This window comes from Nyctibius grandis, chromosome 5 (assembly GCF_013368605.1).
Source record: "Nyctibius grandis isolate bNycGra1 chromosome 5, bNycGra1.pri, whole genome shotgun sequence".
In the NCBI taxonomy this organism is placed as follows: domain Eukaryota; kingdom Metazoa; phylum Chordata; class Aves; order Nyctibiiformes; family Nyctibiidae; genus Nyctibius; species Nyctibius grandis.
In genome coordinates this window covers 25,023,468-25,040,541 of record NC_090662.1, presented here as the reverse complement: position 1 = coordinate 25,040,541, position 17,074 = coordinate 25,023,468, and the positions used below count along the sequence as shown (strand labels likewise).

The 17,074-nt window shown below is 37.3% G+C and overlaps 1 protein-coding gene across 1 annotated transcript in view; it reads right to left on the bottom strand.

The window, feature by feature from the left end:
- Positions 1–17,074, bottom strand: part of GRM8 (glutamate metabotropic receptor 8) — a 379,997-nt gene that overhangs the window by 75,420 nt on the left and 287,503 nt on the right. The window contains exon 7 of the mRNA XM_068400373.1: positions 4,691–4,827. Within this exon, the coding sequence (XP_068256474.1) occupies positions 4,691–4,827 (137 nt within the window). The remainder of the gene's footprint in view (positions 1–4,690; positions 4,828–17,074) is intronic.

Below are 17,074 nucleotides of genomic sequence, written 5' to 3'. Positions count from 1 at the left end.
CTGAGAATACTTTAAACTATATTAAAATGGATTTTCTTTTAAAGTCAAAATATTAGGTTTAAAAATTCTTAAGCAGTTCAACTTTTCTTTTTCCAACTGGCATTTAGGTTTCAAAATAGAACATTTTTAAAGAGGGGAAAAAGATCCCTCAGAAATGAACCAGGACAAACTGAATGGGTTCCTAAGGAAAGGAAACTGAGAAACTTGTTATCAAAACTTTAGGACTGGAATTATTTCCATTTACTGCCACTGACAAAAGCGATCAGTCAAAATCTTAATCTAGCCCCTATTACAACATGTGCAGTACAGAACAAAGTTTCTAAGAGGGAATTCATTATTAATCATAAAAGGAAGCTGATTTCAAATCATAAGTGCCAGGAAAAGCAAGCTTGTTTTTAACAACTTTCCTCCTGCAGAGATTACATGGTTGAGAGCTCAAATTTGCTAAACCTACACATTTGTAGGGAACTTTTACATGTGACCTGGTATGCAAAATACTGTTGCAATATGAATAAAACATAACTTTTGCAGAAACAGCTATCTTTTCCTGGATTTTTATTCATTATGAAAGCCAGAATATTTTTTCAAATAAAGCATTTTAACTATCACAGTTTCCTGAAAATAAGTTATCTTCTTCTACTGATAAAGAAAGGAAAATGAGGAAAGCAAACGACAGAAAACCCTGGCAGTTAATATGTAGTCAATGATCAGATTTTCTAAGGCAATTATTTTTTCCTTCAAAGTGATACTAAAAATTTTTAGGGTCTGGTTATTTCCAGTCCATTAAGATCATTTAAGTCAGGCAACCTTAGAGAGTAAAAGGACTTTAAAAGGGGTATAAATTTGCATTGTCAGAATCATGTAAAGTGATAATTGTATAAAATAACATCGGGTTCTTTGAGATTATAGTTTGATGTTTCTAAATACCTGCTTTCAGAGTTTCCTTGCATCTGTGAAAGATTGAGATACCTCACTCAAACTCAAGAAACACACAAAAATTTAAATTTTGAAGACCATGATTCTTTTTTAATTTAACTTCTATACTGTATCTCTCAGCATTGTCATGCATGCATTTGTTTTGTAAGAATTGCAAGAGTAGTACTGATCAGTAATCATGAAGTTCCTATATCTGGAAGCTATAGCTGCTTCAGAGGAAATCTGAAAGGTCGGTCTGCCTAAAGGAGAACATTAATGTTACTGAGAACTACAGGGAGAAAACAGTATCTCAGCTAGAAGGGTCGCTGCAGCTGGTGAAGCCTGCTGACAAAGAGCCCTTTAGGGAGCCTGATAACAGAGTCTTTATCTAGCCAGAGTCAGCACTTTCTGTCCAAAGGGAAAGCCAGCACTGCACCAGGAAAGGAACAAGTCTGAAGCTTGGCCACAAGGACCCTTCAGTGTCAGTGAAAACTTTGAGGAATCAGTGACACCACCAGAGGAATCCTGAATCCTGAGGGTCGAGGTCAGACAGGACCAGGGCTGGCCACCGGTTGAGGAGCCATAGCCCACACAACAGAGATCTGCATCCAAAACCTGACAGCGAAAATATCAAAGAGCATCATAAGGAAAAGAAAAACAAAAAGGAAGGGGAAAAAATAAAAATCAGAAAGAAAAAAAAAAGAAACCTTTTGATTCAGTTATTTAGATGCAAGACATGTTCTAATCTTAGTTACAATAATTGTTCCAAAGGTTGAACTGTACTACTAATCTGGTACTTTTATGATTTATATTTCTGTCATAGAAAATAAACAGATGAATAAAAGCTATAAATTTTCTGAAGAACAACACCAGCTGTATAGATGAACACAATCATAAACACATCATAGCTACACGTTACCACGCAATCTGAGGAAGAAATATCTGTGATAGCAGGAGTAGAAGTATCTATAAAGGATATCTAGCTGACAGAGATTGATTAAAAATCATAGTTACATGTGTTTTCATTAAGAGGAAACTGCAAAGAAAGAAGGATACAGTGGGAAAATTATTATATTTTAAAAGCATCTCCTTCATAGAACAGCAGGGTAAAAAGTGCTCTGTCATCTCAATACTGCTTTGCCTTCAATAAATACAGGCGTTTTCACTGAAACCAATGAAGACATCCACTGTGTTGCCTCTGATTCATTGGCAATCAAAGGCACTATCTAATTTGCAATATGATGATTTGGAGTATTGACAATCATTCACAAAGATTATTTGGTTTTAATACATTTTGTCTAGTGAGAAGAGGCAACAGCTTTGCCACAGCAGATCATCATGTGGCATAACCACCATTGACACGTCCTAAGTTTAATGAATATAGAAACAGATGGAAACAAACTGTACCATCCCTGTTACGACTTCCTTCTTCATTGTTACTGTACCAGCGCCGGCAGACACCGATGGAGACCAGCATCCAGCATCTCAAGCCCTGACAAACTTTAACAAATAAAACTCAGTCATCTCTTTAAAAATCTTCCAGGCTTTAGATAAAGATGAGTAAGTTGAGAACCAGGAGTGAAAGGTAGGGAGAGAAACATCTCCTTGCTGAATAAATCCAGTTGCACTGTGTGGGGGGGACTGAGCTCTGTGTGCCTGCTTGCATCCAGGTCCCTGTGAGCACGGGGTGTGCAGCAGAGCAGGGGGTGGTGGGTTGAGAGCAGGGCCATGGTACAAGGCTGAGAGAAGAAACACCCTATGTGGAGCAGTGTGCTGGCCCGGTTGCATCTCTAAGACTCCACACGCTAGACAGAGCTCGCCCGTGAATTTGGACAACCAGTTGTATCCAGCATGTGAGCTCACAGAGGTGAAAAAAAGAGATGAAAAAAGAGAGGCAAAGAACATCCTAACACATCCATTCTTAATGAGAGTTAACAAGGGGTGTCCTTAGATAAATCCTTTCCTGTTAGCTTTGTGGTCAATGTGGTTAACATGGTGAGGTTTCAGTAGTCTGAGAAGCAGCCAATCTAATCATATTTCAGAGAACTCCCTGGAGTACACATACATCAGGCAGAAATAATGAGACTGAAAAGCTACAGGCTTAATCAAAAATTTAGCAGTCTAGAGGGGGATAGAAAAAGGCAGATTGGAATGGAATTAAAATTGAACCAAATTCTAAGGTAGCTTTTAGCTACTACTATGTAACTGCTGTTAGTACTAACATTTGTGCAAAATGTGTGTATCAGTTTTCAGCTCACTTAAACACTAACTTTTCAGAAAACTGTAGCAATTGTGAAGATCTGGAATACATGCCATAAAAGCTATGATAAGGGTCTAACTCCAGTGCTTTCCAGAAATTATTATTTAATATTAATCTTTAAATTTGTTTAACCATTTTTTTTTACTTGCATGCCTTTCAACAGATATCAGGTTAGTGGAGGGAGATAACATTGCCACACAATCTGTTACACACAGTTTCTCTTGGTAGAGTTTTTTCTATTTGTGCAGAAGAATTAAATAAATGAGTCCTTGCCAAGTAGTTATAGGTATTAAATGGTAGATATGGTAAAGTGGTTTAAGAGCTGTGGCTGAAAATTGAGAGTTATCATATGTGTTACTGTGGGTAGCACTCAGACAATTATTGCAAAGCAGTCTTAACAGAAGAATCATTTGTAAATATTTACTACACTGTCATTCTTCTTCAGGAACTTCTCACATGGAACATCAGAGATGTTTGAAACCTGCTTTTTGTGGTTTGATTAAAGCCACTGAATAAACTCCTTTTGGTGAATCTAGTCGTCAAGCCACACTGTTGCCCTTCTCATGAGTCCTTAGCAAAATAACACTTCATATTTCACATTTGCAGAGCTACACAGATGGGTAACATACCTCAAGTAAACCCTGTAAATATTGCACAGCTAACAAGGAAACAGGTTAACTTCATTTTGCTTTTCTCATGACTCTAACTCTCCTCACATGGAGCCATCTTTCGACAGAAAGAAGTGCCTTGGACCCAATGGCTTCTCTAGTTACACCTACGGCTTGATGCTTACCTGTCATACAAATATTGCATATTATATTCTCCGAATATTATTGGGATGGCAATTTTCACAACAAATATAATTCCATGCACAGGTGGGGCTTAACCACCACAAAACTTGTAGACTACATTAAGGCAGCAATTAGAAACACCTCCTAAGGATGGGTAAGTTGTATCTTTTGTTTCTTCTGCTATTAAGTAATAAGGGACTATACTAATCCTAGCTAATGATATAGAAAAACTCCAAATTCTCCCCTTATACTCAATAAATATTTTTATTGCAGTAGTTCATCATCCCAGTGTTTCAACTAAATCAGAAGCGCTTAGAGTCCAAACCTCTCTTTTACTAAATACATTTCCATCACCTTATATTATTTGAAACACCTAGGCAATATATATGTACCCATCATTTTGTCTGACATACTCTTTTGAAGGCTGAGTTACTATTTCCCTGTCTAACTTCATAATCAGTCTGAGGAATATCAGATATATAATGATTTTAAAATATTATTTAAAGGAGCAGGTAAATATACAACCCAACCTAGTTTAAAATAAAAAGAATTTGGTTCAGGTTATTGTGCTGTCTTTTACTGTCTTCTCAAGAAGAGAATGGAAGAGCTTTCTTCTGTCAACTTACAGAGAATAAATCATCAATATTTTTGAAGTGTTTTGAAATAATGTAATATTCAAATGAGTATTCTCCAATGTCAGCATCATAATCAAACTAGTACTTACATTTAGATGAAGTTGGTTAGTCCACTGACCAATTACTTTGTATTCTGTACTCTTGTTGGTGATTTGATACTGAAAAATATCATAGCGTCCAGGAGCATCTCCATTTTCATTGAAGATAACAGGTGTTCCAGCACTCCCTGAAAAAAATTTAAAAGCAATTAGGATATATAACTTTAAAGCAATTTTCAAGAAAATATATTTTGGAGGAAAAATACTAATTAGAGATTGAATAGGTTCTTCATAATGCAAAGCCAGTATGGTAATAAATCAAAAAACCTCACAAAGAGAAAATGTGTGTTATTATCATCATCACAAAATCTACCCTGTCTATGAGTTAATTAAAATAATTTAAAAAGACAATCTTTTTGCAATCTTTTTGTTGATTGGTTGGTTGGTTGGGTTTTTTTGTGTGTGTATTACAGAACATTAGGAAATTCTGTGATAAAACAGAAGTGAACAAACTCCTTTTGAGTTGTAGAAGGGGACAATTTCACTTTAGGATATGAATACAGTGCAGTAGGCAAAAAAATAGAAATCTTTTAATCAACTTCATAAAGAATTTCCCTGTTAAGTATGAAAATAAAATTAATATCATCAACTTAGGAGCCAATGCTCATAAAAGATCTTGAGACGCAAGTGTCTAAATATGGTCACAGTTAATGTGATCAGTTTCTAGCACTGATCACCTGTGTAAAGTGTTTTATCAAAATAAATTAAGGATAGCAGGTGTGCTTGTTGCTCTCTCCTCTATACATGACACTGCCTGACAGAAAGGGCCATTGCTGAAGCTGTCAGAAGTTATAAATCGACACTCTCTTCTTCCTTCAGTCAACAAAATGTTCAAAGATTGAAAACTACACATCTACCCTGGCAACCAGGCCAGCCAAATCAGAACACATTTTGATGAATTCCCTCAAGGTGACATCAAGGATCTGCACTCCCACAGAGACTTTTCAAAAACTACACAAAGAATGTCATTTTCACTCGACCCCCGAATTCATACGTATAGGTGAATCATATTTATAGTTGAGGTCTATTGAACACAAATTCAAGTATGTTAAAGTTCTATTTCAGTGACTGGAGAATGAAATCTATCTTTACTGGGGAAAAAAAAACAAACCACTGCGAAACCCAATGTTTTCACGTTTCTCCATATAAAACCCAAGAAAACGAGAATATCCAGTTCATAGTAAATTCCTACAGTATAAGACTTGTTAATGAAGCACCTGGAGCACTAAGTCCACTGTGAGTGGTTTTGAGAGAATGCCAAAAAAAGCTTGAGCTTCTGGGTACATATCAAGCAGAAGCTAGCCAGTAGAAGTGGGGACAGAAATCTACATGCCCCAGAATTTCAGCATATATACTTTTTCTTCTATGTCTGTCTGTCTCCCACAAAGTATTTTGTTTTCTTGTTTTGTATAGCAGCTTTCATAAAAAAACTGAAATCCAGTGAAATAAACAGTGCTTTGAGAGTGACAAGTGGCACATTAATTACTGTGCCAATTTCACAGTTCTGCCAGCAAAACTCTGGCTGCAAAAATTAGATGTGAGCAACCATGGAAAAGGAGTAGCAGAAAATTATGTGTGATAAAGACTTAAGACCCCAGGAAGATACAAGAATCTCAACATAAAATTTTGGAAATCTCTTTGTGCTTTGCTCACAATTCCTTTGACAGAATGGAGGGCAAGAAAAAATGCCAGTCTACATTCTTCCAAGCAATGAAATTATTCTTCACTCCTCAAATAGCAGGTTGATATAATAAATTTTTTCCACCCAATAAACACATACCCAACTGTTGTTGGTATGGAGGTATCAAGGCAACCTTCAAAATATTACTTTCAAGTAATGATGGAATTCATCTTCCCACTCAAGCAGCATTTAAAGAGCTCATGGAAAGAACAGATATCTTTTACCAACAGATAGAAAATGTCCTTTGTATCCCTTAAGACCAATGGGAACTTCAGACACTGTTACGCTCAACAATAACAGTGTGAGCTTATACTCTATTGCTGGTTTTAGAAATATCATGTACAAAGAGACAGACTATAGCATAGGCCAAAATCATCTTTCTCTTTGATATAGTGGTGTTCTCAGCTAGAGCGTAACAGCATCTCACACTGTGCACCTCAGTTGACAGGGAAGCAGCACCCTGCTGAATTGAGCTGTGACTCCAACTGAGTCCAACAAGATCTTTCTCATATAGCAGAAGTTAAAACAACCTTTGTGAAGTTAATAAAAACTTGTTAAAACTTGGAATAAACCACAGAAGATTCAGACTCCCAAACACTGGGAGGAATGTACTACTCCTCTGTTGAATACCAGATTTTTAGAAAGTACAATGACAGTCACAGTGCCTGCTGTAAAGTAAATTTTATAATGTACTAGCAATGGTGCCGTAACCAGTAGATACTGTGAATAAGCAGTACCAGACCATTATTTTTGTCTATGGCTTATGGCTTTTTTTTTCTGATGTATAACTGTAGCCAGGTAAGTTGAAGGAACATTTCAAATTTCATAATGAAGCATTGTTCAAAAGGTTTACAGATTTGTTTTGAAATCACACTCTTTTGCAGTTAAAAAGGTAAAACAAAAGACAAAAATGCAGCTCATTTATTGTCCTCAGTCTGCAAAGGAAAGACCAGCAGTTCAGTCTCATGTTTAGCATAGAGTGAAAGTGTTCATTTCCCTTTAGTAAGGAACTACTTAAACAAAAGGGAAAAAAGGGATGATATACAGTGAGAAACATGTGGAGACAAGAGCTCCATCCATTTTTCTACTCCTAAGACATCACAGCACAAAGCAATTGCACTATCCTGACAGCAGAGCTGTGGCTACATCCAATGATGTGGTTTAAAAAACAGACAAAGAAATATTGTTCACCTGAACTAGTGTCCTGAGTTTTTTAAATCATGAACATAAGCATTTGTCTACTACTGGACATCCTTTTAACAGCCACATATACTGCAAGTATGATGTGATCACCTAAAAGCTTCGAAGTCTTTGCTGTATTGCATACCTAGTCCCTTAGATTATTTGAAACACTGAATGGATGATAAATAGATCCTGCTTCAAAATCACTCCAAAATCAAACTAAATGAATAACCTTCTATAAACCCTATAGAAGGATGCTTTGTTGAATAGTTCTGTTACCATCCAGGTGAAGACAATCTATATCCACAGCATAAAAGAATAAGTCATATTTTATTAAGACTAAGGACACATTTACTTATTGTAGATATAAAGTAATAATCTGGTACTTAAAGAAATTCTCCCTTCTCCTTCCCAGTTTACAGTCAGCAGCATTAAACAGCTCTGGGTGTTAAACTAGCACATTAGCTAAACATTACTGAAGCAATGTGTCTGTGACCTCAGCTCTTTACCAGGCTTTCAAAATGCAACTTAAACTAGCCAGAAATGCAATTTAGAGAAGAAAAAAAGTAAAATGCGTGCAGTTTTTAATTAAGAACCAACGATGTAATGGATCCTTCTGAATTTATAATGCCGTACACTCATGTCAAGGAGGACTCTTTCTGATAAACAACTGTTTTATGACAGGTTGTTTGTGCACTGAACTTGAAAATTCACATTCTTCTGAAGAAATCCTTAAACATGTACCTTGATATTCTTAAGATGCTGTTCAGCAACTACCTTATCCTGCATGTGCCTACTTTATCAAGCTACATTTCACATGAATCTAAAACATCCCCATTCCTAATGCAAACTGCAATCTTAGTTCCGTGTGAGGTTACAGAGTACACTTGCCCAGATGTCTTCCATTGAAGTTGTTCTCTTTACATCTCAGGTAGTGGAAAGAAGTGGAATGACTGGAAAACCATAAGTTCATGTGTAGTAGTGGCCAACTGCATATTAATATGATTAATCTGTAACAGATCCTAAATTAAGAATAGCAGTGAGTCTTTAAAGATTTATTTAAAAAAATAAATCTGTTAAATTAAATCAACGTCCTTGGATTTCTCTTGTATGAAAATCGTTAATAAAAATTTACTTATTATGAGGCACTGCTGCTTCATTGCCTTGACAAAAGTGTAGAAAAGTGGTTGTGCTGATAAGTCTCACAACTGCCATTTACAGAATATTCCAACCCTAGAGGAGCTGATTCCATTACAAAGCTTGATACCAATCTGGTATTTCACCAGATTTCAGTGGCTTTTGATAATAATTTCATTTTTTAAACTGAAATGAAAATTACTTAAGCTAAATCTTCATCCTTTGAGCTGCTCCACATAGGCTGTTTTATCTGTTATGAATCCTAATGAAGTCAGCATGGAATCAAGGGTACGTTTAGGCAAACTGAAGTCAAGCAGTTTATTGTACACTATAATAGAGTCAACTTTGTGTATCAAAAACTTCAGAATGCACCGTCTGTTAGAATTTGGCTGTACTGGAAGGCTCCTCAGATTTATAGGATCAACGCTTATTTCATTAATTTATGCAATTAGTTTCATGTGCTAGAGCTGGGTGTTCAGATTATTTTTTTAAATTAGCATTTCATTTTAATTAGCTGTTAAAGCAAAAAAGTACTACAGAGATGTACACAAATTAAATTGTTCTCAGTAAAGCAGAAAGAGGGAGAGTAACTATTTGAACTTTCAGTACTAAGAGTTCCCAGTGAAGAATGCATCTGTAAAATTAAACACGAAATCTGTCACTGATAAGTATTTCGATGAGACAAATGAAACAGAAGGTTGAAATTGAATCAATGGAAAGAGTAAATACGAGCTGTTAAAACATTTAATACTTGAAAAAAAGAATATGAGAATTATAAACAACTGATCAGAACTAACAAAAGTTAATTTGTGAATGTTAGGCTGGCAGAGGAGGAATACACACTGTATCAAACTATGTAAGGTTTGTGATAAATGAAGCCATTATCTGCTCAATCTCCACACAGCAAACATTTTCAAACAATGAGCAATGTGGTTACTAAAATAACAAATGATGATTGTCTTACATCTATTCAAAATCTGAAAAGACTTTTTATGCTTACCCTAAATGTCTCAGTTCAGGATTGGGACAATAAAAAAGGAGTGCATCCAGTTTCTGTAAACATAGTCACTGACTGACATTTTAAATATCCTAAGATACTGGAGACATCCACACAGATATGCAGAATATGCATATGACAGAGAACCTGTGCCTTTCTGAGGCAGCAGCTGGAGGCCAGATGGATACCCTGGGGTATCTGAAATGGCATTCGATGCCCATGTTTAGGCAATTTATCTTACTTACCACAGAGCAGATTCTGGCTGTTCATGTACGAATGCACAAAATACAACCAAAGGGAAATTGAGAGTGCTACAGGAAATGAATTATATACAGATTTAGGGCATATGTGATATAAATTATGGTGGTACCCACTACAAGGCTTATAGAAAAAGTAAAGAATTTGGTATTAAAATAAACTTATATAAATCAGTTCCAGGTCAGGCAGTACAACTTTATAGTATTGAAGCTGATGGACAAGAACTTTAGTTGTGATTCTGCAGAGATGGATACAATTTATTTGATATCTTGGTCCTCAGCACAGTGAATGATTAGAAATGTGTACTTCTGTGAAAAGAACAGCTCATTCCACCCCAGCATGAGAACATCAGTCAGGGGAGGTATTATGAACACACGGTATTTAAAATAAATAACAAGGAGTACTTTTCCCCTTCCAGAATGTATTAGAACTTCTTGCCACAGCAAGCACAGAGACATAATGTTTCATAAAACTTACCCTAAAATGAATAAAATTTGAAGATGAGACTGATCTGTTGCAGCAAACAGTATAGGTATATTAAAAAGCAATTTGCCCCATCATTCATAATATGTCTATCAGTGGTTATTAAAAGCAGTGATCTAGGTACAACTCTGGTTCATGCAGTCCTCCATCTACTAATTGCAAGAATAATATACAGGAGAAAAATTCTCCTACATTTTCTTTCTTCCCTACATTCTCTCCCCAAGCATCTGCTATTGGCCACTCTCCACAAACGTACTACACTGGTGAAATGCTTGTTCATATCCTCTAACAAGTAATACTCGCTCCAGAATATGAAAGGACAAAACTCTAGCTCCTCTTTTTAGTGCACCTTGAGTCTACTAACGGACAACAAATATACTTATAATACAACTGCATCACGGATTAAACTTCATATTTTGCCAGATAAAGAACTAAAATTGCTAGATACCAGTCCTGCTATGGTGACATTGTATTGTGAAGGTAGTTTTATATTTCCCAGGCTGGGCTGATCCCGTTCTCTGCACAGCAAGGCTATGCCTCTACCTTCACCTCTCCTCCCAGAGGTGGGACAATGCTATGTGAATGACTTTCCCTACTCCAGGGCTAACTGGGAGGGGCAGGAGATGTAGGCGAGCTTCTTCACAGGTTGGTACTAAAGCAAGGCAAGAATTAGCACTGTGGTATTGGCAGAAACATCCATCAGTCCTAGGAAAGGAGTGTGAAGAAGGAGATTCTGATGGGGTAGGAGCAACAGAAAATGAGCCTCTTTGGACCTCCCCTGCCATCTTAGATTTTTCCTTTCACCTCTGGAAAAGGGACAGCCCTGCCCACACAATGACATCAGAGTAGATAGGGAGGGGGATCTGGGGGGAAGAGAGGAGGCAGAGAGTGAGAGATAAAGATTGCCATTCCCTATATGCAGACAAAAAGCTCAGCGCTACTGGCATACTTGGAATAATCCAGCACTCAGAAAATCCATAGAGAGAGGTTTCGTCTTAAAATCTACACACACATTGTGTGCCAGAGAAGATCTGACAGCTGAAGAACCCAGTAAGTCAAAAAAAGACAACAGGCTCTGGGAACGGATATTGTATGCAATAGGGATACATAACTCAATCCCTTAAAAATCAACACATGACATAAAATTCAACTGCAAGATAAATATTAGTCTAGTAACATAGTAAAATAGTAGCAAGGTGGTATGACATTATCTAGTAAGTGCTAACAGCTTGTACTGGAAGAGGAAGTTATGAGTGTGGTTAGGTTTGGGGATGAAAAAATTACACAAACACGTAAATAAATGCATAAAGTTTTGTTTACATGATATTATAGACTGAAAAGTATCAAATGTTCTTGGGTAGAAAATGTTCATTTTAATGTTATGAAGTATATGTTCATATTTTTTTTAAATGTTGGTTTTGGGTAATTTATTCTTTTTAAATATATTTTCCAACACCACTAATAGCAATTACATTTCTTGTAATCCTTTGGAGTTCATGGTTATGATTTTCCACAAGAAAAAAAAGAAAAAAGGGAGCTTACACATATGCTGGGAAGTAAGTGGGAGTGAAAGTTTGAGGAATCTTTACCACAAGTATAACTGCAAGTCATTTGTTTCAGTATTGCCAAAATGAATACATTTTAAGTAGATATGCATTTCTCTACAGAATCACAATCACCTCCAGTCCCCAGTGACACAACCATATAATAGATGTTCAGTTTAAAAATGTCTTCATATCATTTATTTCCATTCTCATTATTTGACAGGCAAAAAAACTCTTCCAAGAAGCTGTAGCTATATAGTGCTATGGGAAAGATCAGGAGAGACTGAGGACATCCAGGAGTGTTCAAAAACTTCTGCATTAGCAGTTTTTTGTTAATTAAAACTCTAATTAATAGGTTCCTACGAAGCACAGGACAATTGCCACCTGACCATAAATCTAGCCATCAGCTTATCTCAGGGTATACAAGGACACACCAAGACACATGTGGGAACTAGACGTCACAAAGAGCTTGGGTGCACCCTGCCTGCATCTGTCTTCAGCAGTAGCCAGTCTCCAATGCTTCATGAGATACTGAGGATCCTCCTTATTTTACCTTTTCCATTTTTCCTGCTTTGTGACATTATTTCACAGAATCACAGAATCAATCAGGTTGGAAGAGACCTCTGGGATCATCGAGTCCAACCATTGCCCTGACACCACCATGTCAACTAGACCATGGCACTAAGTGCCATGTCCAGTCTTTTCTTAAACACATCCAGAGATGGTGACACCACCACCTCCCTGGGCAGCCCGTTCCAATGTCTAATGACCCTTGCTGAGAAAAAATTCTTCCTAATGTCCAACCTGAACCTCCCCTGGTGAAGCTTGAGGCTATGTCCTCCTGTCCTATCGCTAGTTGCCTGGGAGAAGAGGCTGACTCCCACTCCACTACAACCTCCCTTCAGGTAGTTGTAGACTGCAATAATGTCACCTCTGAGCCTCCTCTTCTCCATTTGGGGAGGGTGGTGTGGTGCTTCATTCCTCGCTCCTATTTTTTTGTTGTTGTTTTTCTTCTACTAGTCCCAGAAAGATGTACTTGTTTCAGCACTACTGACCTCTGTCACTGAATACACAGTACTTCCACTGGGGTCACGTGGCATGTTCGTCAGGTCCTATCTAGTTAGGTCCTACCCAGGACACTGTGCATTATATGAGAAAAAAACCTGTTCCCTTCCTGGATTAATGTTCCTATATCATTCTACAGCAGTGGTCCAATTGCAATAGATACAATAGATACAAGTATAAATATTCTTTTTGTTTTTCCTCTCTCTTTGTATTATTTTAATCTTTCAAAGAGTTCTGGCCAAAGTTTTGTGTGAAATTCTGTTCTATAAGACTCCTCCTTTTTTGCTTTGATAAGTAGCTTATTTCCCCTGGAATAAACACTTCTGCTCAGTTCCACTAAAAGGTACGCTTGCAGCATGGTTTCTACTCTGCATCTCACTTTTGACACTTTGAAACCTTTCAGGTAAGAGCCTATCAACCTGACAATTGACAGAGTGTCTTTCAGATGATACCAGAACTTTCTCATCAGCTTGAACTTACTGAATATGGGAAGGCAGAGATGAGTTACAGCTCTCCCACGCCAGACTCCAGTCTGAGCATTTACTTCAGACCAGGATGAAAATGTGCCAAACACACACATACACACCTCTGTGGACTTCAGAAGTCAAAGACACTAAGATAAAGTGTTTCAGAAAAAGAAACAACTTTAGTGAATATTAGTGACTCGCAAATGCCTGTACAGTCTCAGAGAGATTTCTTCCTTTTCCACTCCAGAACAATACCTCTGGTACTGAAGGATGTGAGGGAAAGGAGATGTGGAGCTATGTGAAAGCCCTCCCCAAATGGAGGTGGGGGCACATGAGGAAGTGGATCAAAGAGAGACATACATTAAGGGCAATGGAGCTGGTGAAGGGTCTAGAGCACAAGTCTTATGAGGAGCAGCTGTAGGAACTGGGGTTGTTTAGCCTGGAGAAAAGGAGGCTCAGGGGAGACCTTATCGCTCTCTATAACTACCTGAAATGAGGTTGTAGCAAGGTACGTGTCGGTCTCTTCTCCCAAGTAACAAATGTTAGGACAAGAGGAAACGGCCTCAAGCTGTGCCAGGGTAGATTTAGATTGAATACTAGGAAAAATTTCTTCACCCAAAGGGTTATCAGCCTTGGAATAGGCTGCCCAGGGAAGTGGTTGAGTCACTATCCCTGGAGGTATTTAAACGACGTGTAGATGTGGTGCTTAGGGATGTGGTTTAGTGGTGGACTTGTCAGTGCTAGGTTAATGGTTGGGCTTGATGATCTTAAAGGTTCTTTCCAACCAAAATGATGCTACTCTATGATTCTGCTGCAGGAATCAACACATAGACCATGATGTTCAGGAACTATTTAAACTGCAAGGGACATCTGCAGAAAAAGGGAGTATCTGAAGAGCCATCTATACTTCCAGCTGCTGTTGGACAGAAGTTTTGGGAGTTTGTTCAGCTTCTCAAGCAGCTCTTCTGTACTAATAGATTCCTGAGGCCAATGGCAGGCAAATAAAAGTGTTTTGCCACAGGTGATAGCTGCCTGGGGAGTAAGGCAGCATCCTGGTGAGGAAAGGTAACTACCATCTTCGGAGTAATTGTTAAAATGGCATCAAAATGGTAAAGGGGGTAAATGGTCCTGCTAACAGCCATCATCCCCAGTACAGGGACTTCTGTCCTAACTCCAGCAGAGCTTTTATTTGTGATTCTGCTCCTTTGCCTCCAGGCTCTTCTCTTGAAGTCTTCATCTGACGAGATCTCTGTTCAGCAAAGTAAGGCTTTACATGGAGCTACTCAGCACTAAGGTCACTCCCTGTACTGAAGCTAGTGGCTGAGTTTTGACATAGCTTCTGTCATCAGCTTCTTTTTCACCATGATATTTTTAAATATAAAGGGAAAGTTTGGAATCAGAGAGAAGGGTAACAATTACTCCCTTAGTTAACCTAGACCATGATCACAGTTCTCTGACACCAAAATGTGATTCATCATGTTAATGCTGACATGTAATAACTGTGGCATTTCATGTCAAAGCCTTCATTCTTTTTCCAGAAATTATATATTGCTAGAATAAAAATAAACAAAAACAAAAAAGAAAAACATTTTCACATAATCATAGTTGAAATAATGGATTATAAAGAAAATGAAGGAACTAAACAATTTCCCATCTAAGGCTTATACAAAGTGTAGTTGATTTACCAAAAAAAAACCCCAACATACAAACCCATATCCAAAAGCCATGAACTATGAGGATGTTCTGAAAGCACACAGATAATTTAAGATTTATCAAACCAGAGGTCTGTGTGCTTAACTCTATCCCATTGGGACTGTCATTATGAGACAGACATTAGTCCATTAACATTTAGTTAACAGACACCTGAAACATAAATGTCATTTTCTCCTCTGTCTAACCCAACTCCACTTAACATTTTCCTTCACATGCAGCTTAGTATGACCAACATACTATCAGTCATCCATGAGGCTAGTTCATTCGGCTCAACAAGATCCTATTTGACATTAAGCTATTTCCTGTTGTTTCCTGAGTGCAATGAGCTGCGTGATAATTAAAATAATTAACTATGTTAAAAGTATATCAGGGAATTTCCTAATATTGATTTCTACCAGTCGACACGGATCACAAAAGGCCTTCCTTCCAGTGTTTCAGCTGGGGCTTAAACTCTGATGTTTAGCAAGGATACTGCTGCAAAGAGGAACTGCTAAATACCCATAACCCATTTTGTAGCTAGATTTCTTTTATACATACTACATCGAAAACAAACTAATTCACACAACCATGCACACGTACACACAGAGCTTCAGGTCACACTTCAATTATCACAAAAAATTTGGAGACAGTCATCAAGCAGCGACGTCCCTGTCTGAATCACAGGTTTAGATCTTACAAAGTACCCAAGGTAATGTTATTTCTGCCTCATGACCTTGTCATGTCTTATTGTTTGATGTTTCTAGAATGCAAAACAGTCTAATACAATTCACAACAAATACTACGTTACTCATTAAAGTATTTTGTGCTGAAAAGAGGGAGCAGACTACAGGCTAATTACTGAGAAGTCTGATGGGCTGCAGCAAGGAAAAAATGTTTGAAAATCCTGAGTCCTTCAACTCTGCATGGTAATAATTAATGTATTGAAGTCAAAGGATAACAAATAATTTCTGGGTTTTTATCATCTTGTTTCTTTGTAATTACAGCAATCATTAGTAAGTAACTGGTGTCCAGTGAAAATACACTCTGTTGCCATGGTTATTTCAGGTAATTGTAGAGCTATTAATCTCCAAAGACATAAAAAAAATATTAATGTTATATCTATAAAACATTTAAGAAGTAATTTTAATTTACAATGTTTTACAAGCAGTTTATGGGTCACAGCCTTACTGAAGAACTGACTTAAATTTGGAAGTGAAGTCATTTAATACACCTATAACATATACACTCACTCCCATGCTTCCCACTTTTTAAAGACTCTACTTTAGAGATCATACTGACCTTCCAGGAGGTCAGTCCATGGAATCTTTCAGTACTAACTCTTCAGAAACTTACATAGCAATGTCTATAGTAATTTTATACCTTTATGGTTGTTGTGAAAGAGTATATATACATGTATATAACTCCTCTGAATGGCTAATGTCTCCATTCAAGGAGACTGATGATGAGTGTACTTCATTAACACATTTTTACAGGTAGAGTCCTGTATTAATATTAGTGAATAGCACAGGCCATATTGCAAATGCAGTAAAGCTTGAGACTGAACATCTCAATCTTGTCTACTGCTGTGAGAAATTCACATTGCAAAAACTACAAGTAGAAATACTGACCACTAACCTTTTTAGCATTACTGGAATTTTATGGCTAATCTTACAAAACTATCCCAAATACTAGATTCTTGTAAACGTGGGAGAATCTTTTTAGCTTCCTTTAAAAAGTTCTGAATCCTCAGGTTCACAGATAAAAGCTTTCATATGCAGCCAAACTGCTATTCAAAAAACAGTTGGTGCAAAAAAATTACTCCAAGAGTATTTTCAATCTTAGAATTTAAAGGCTTTTTTGGGGGCCTGA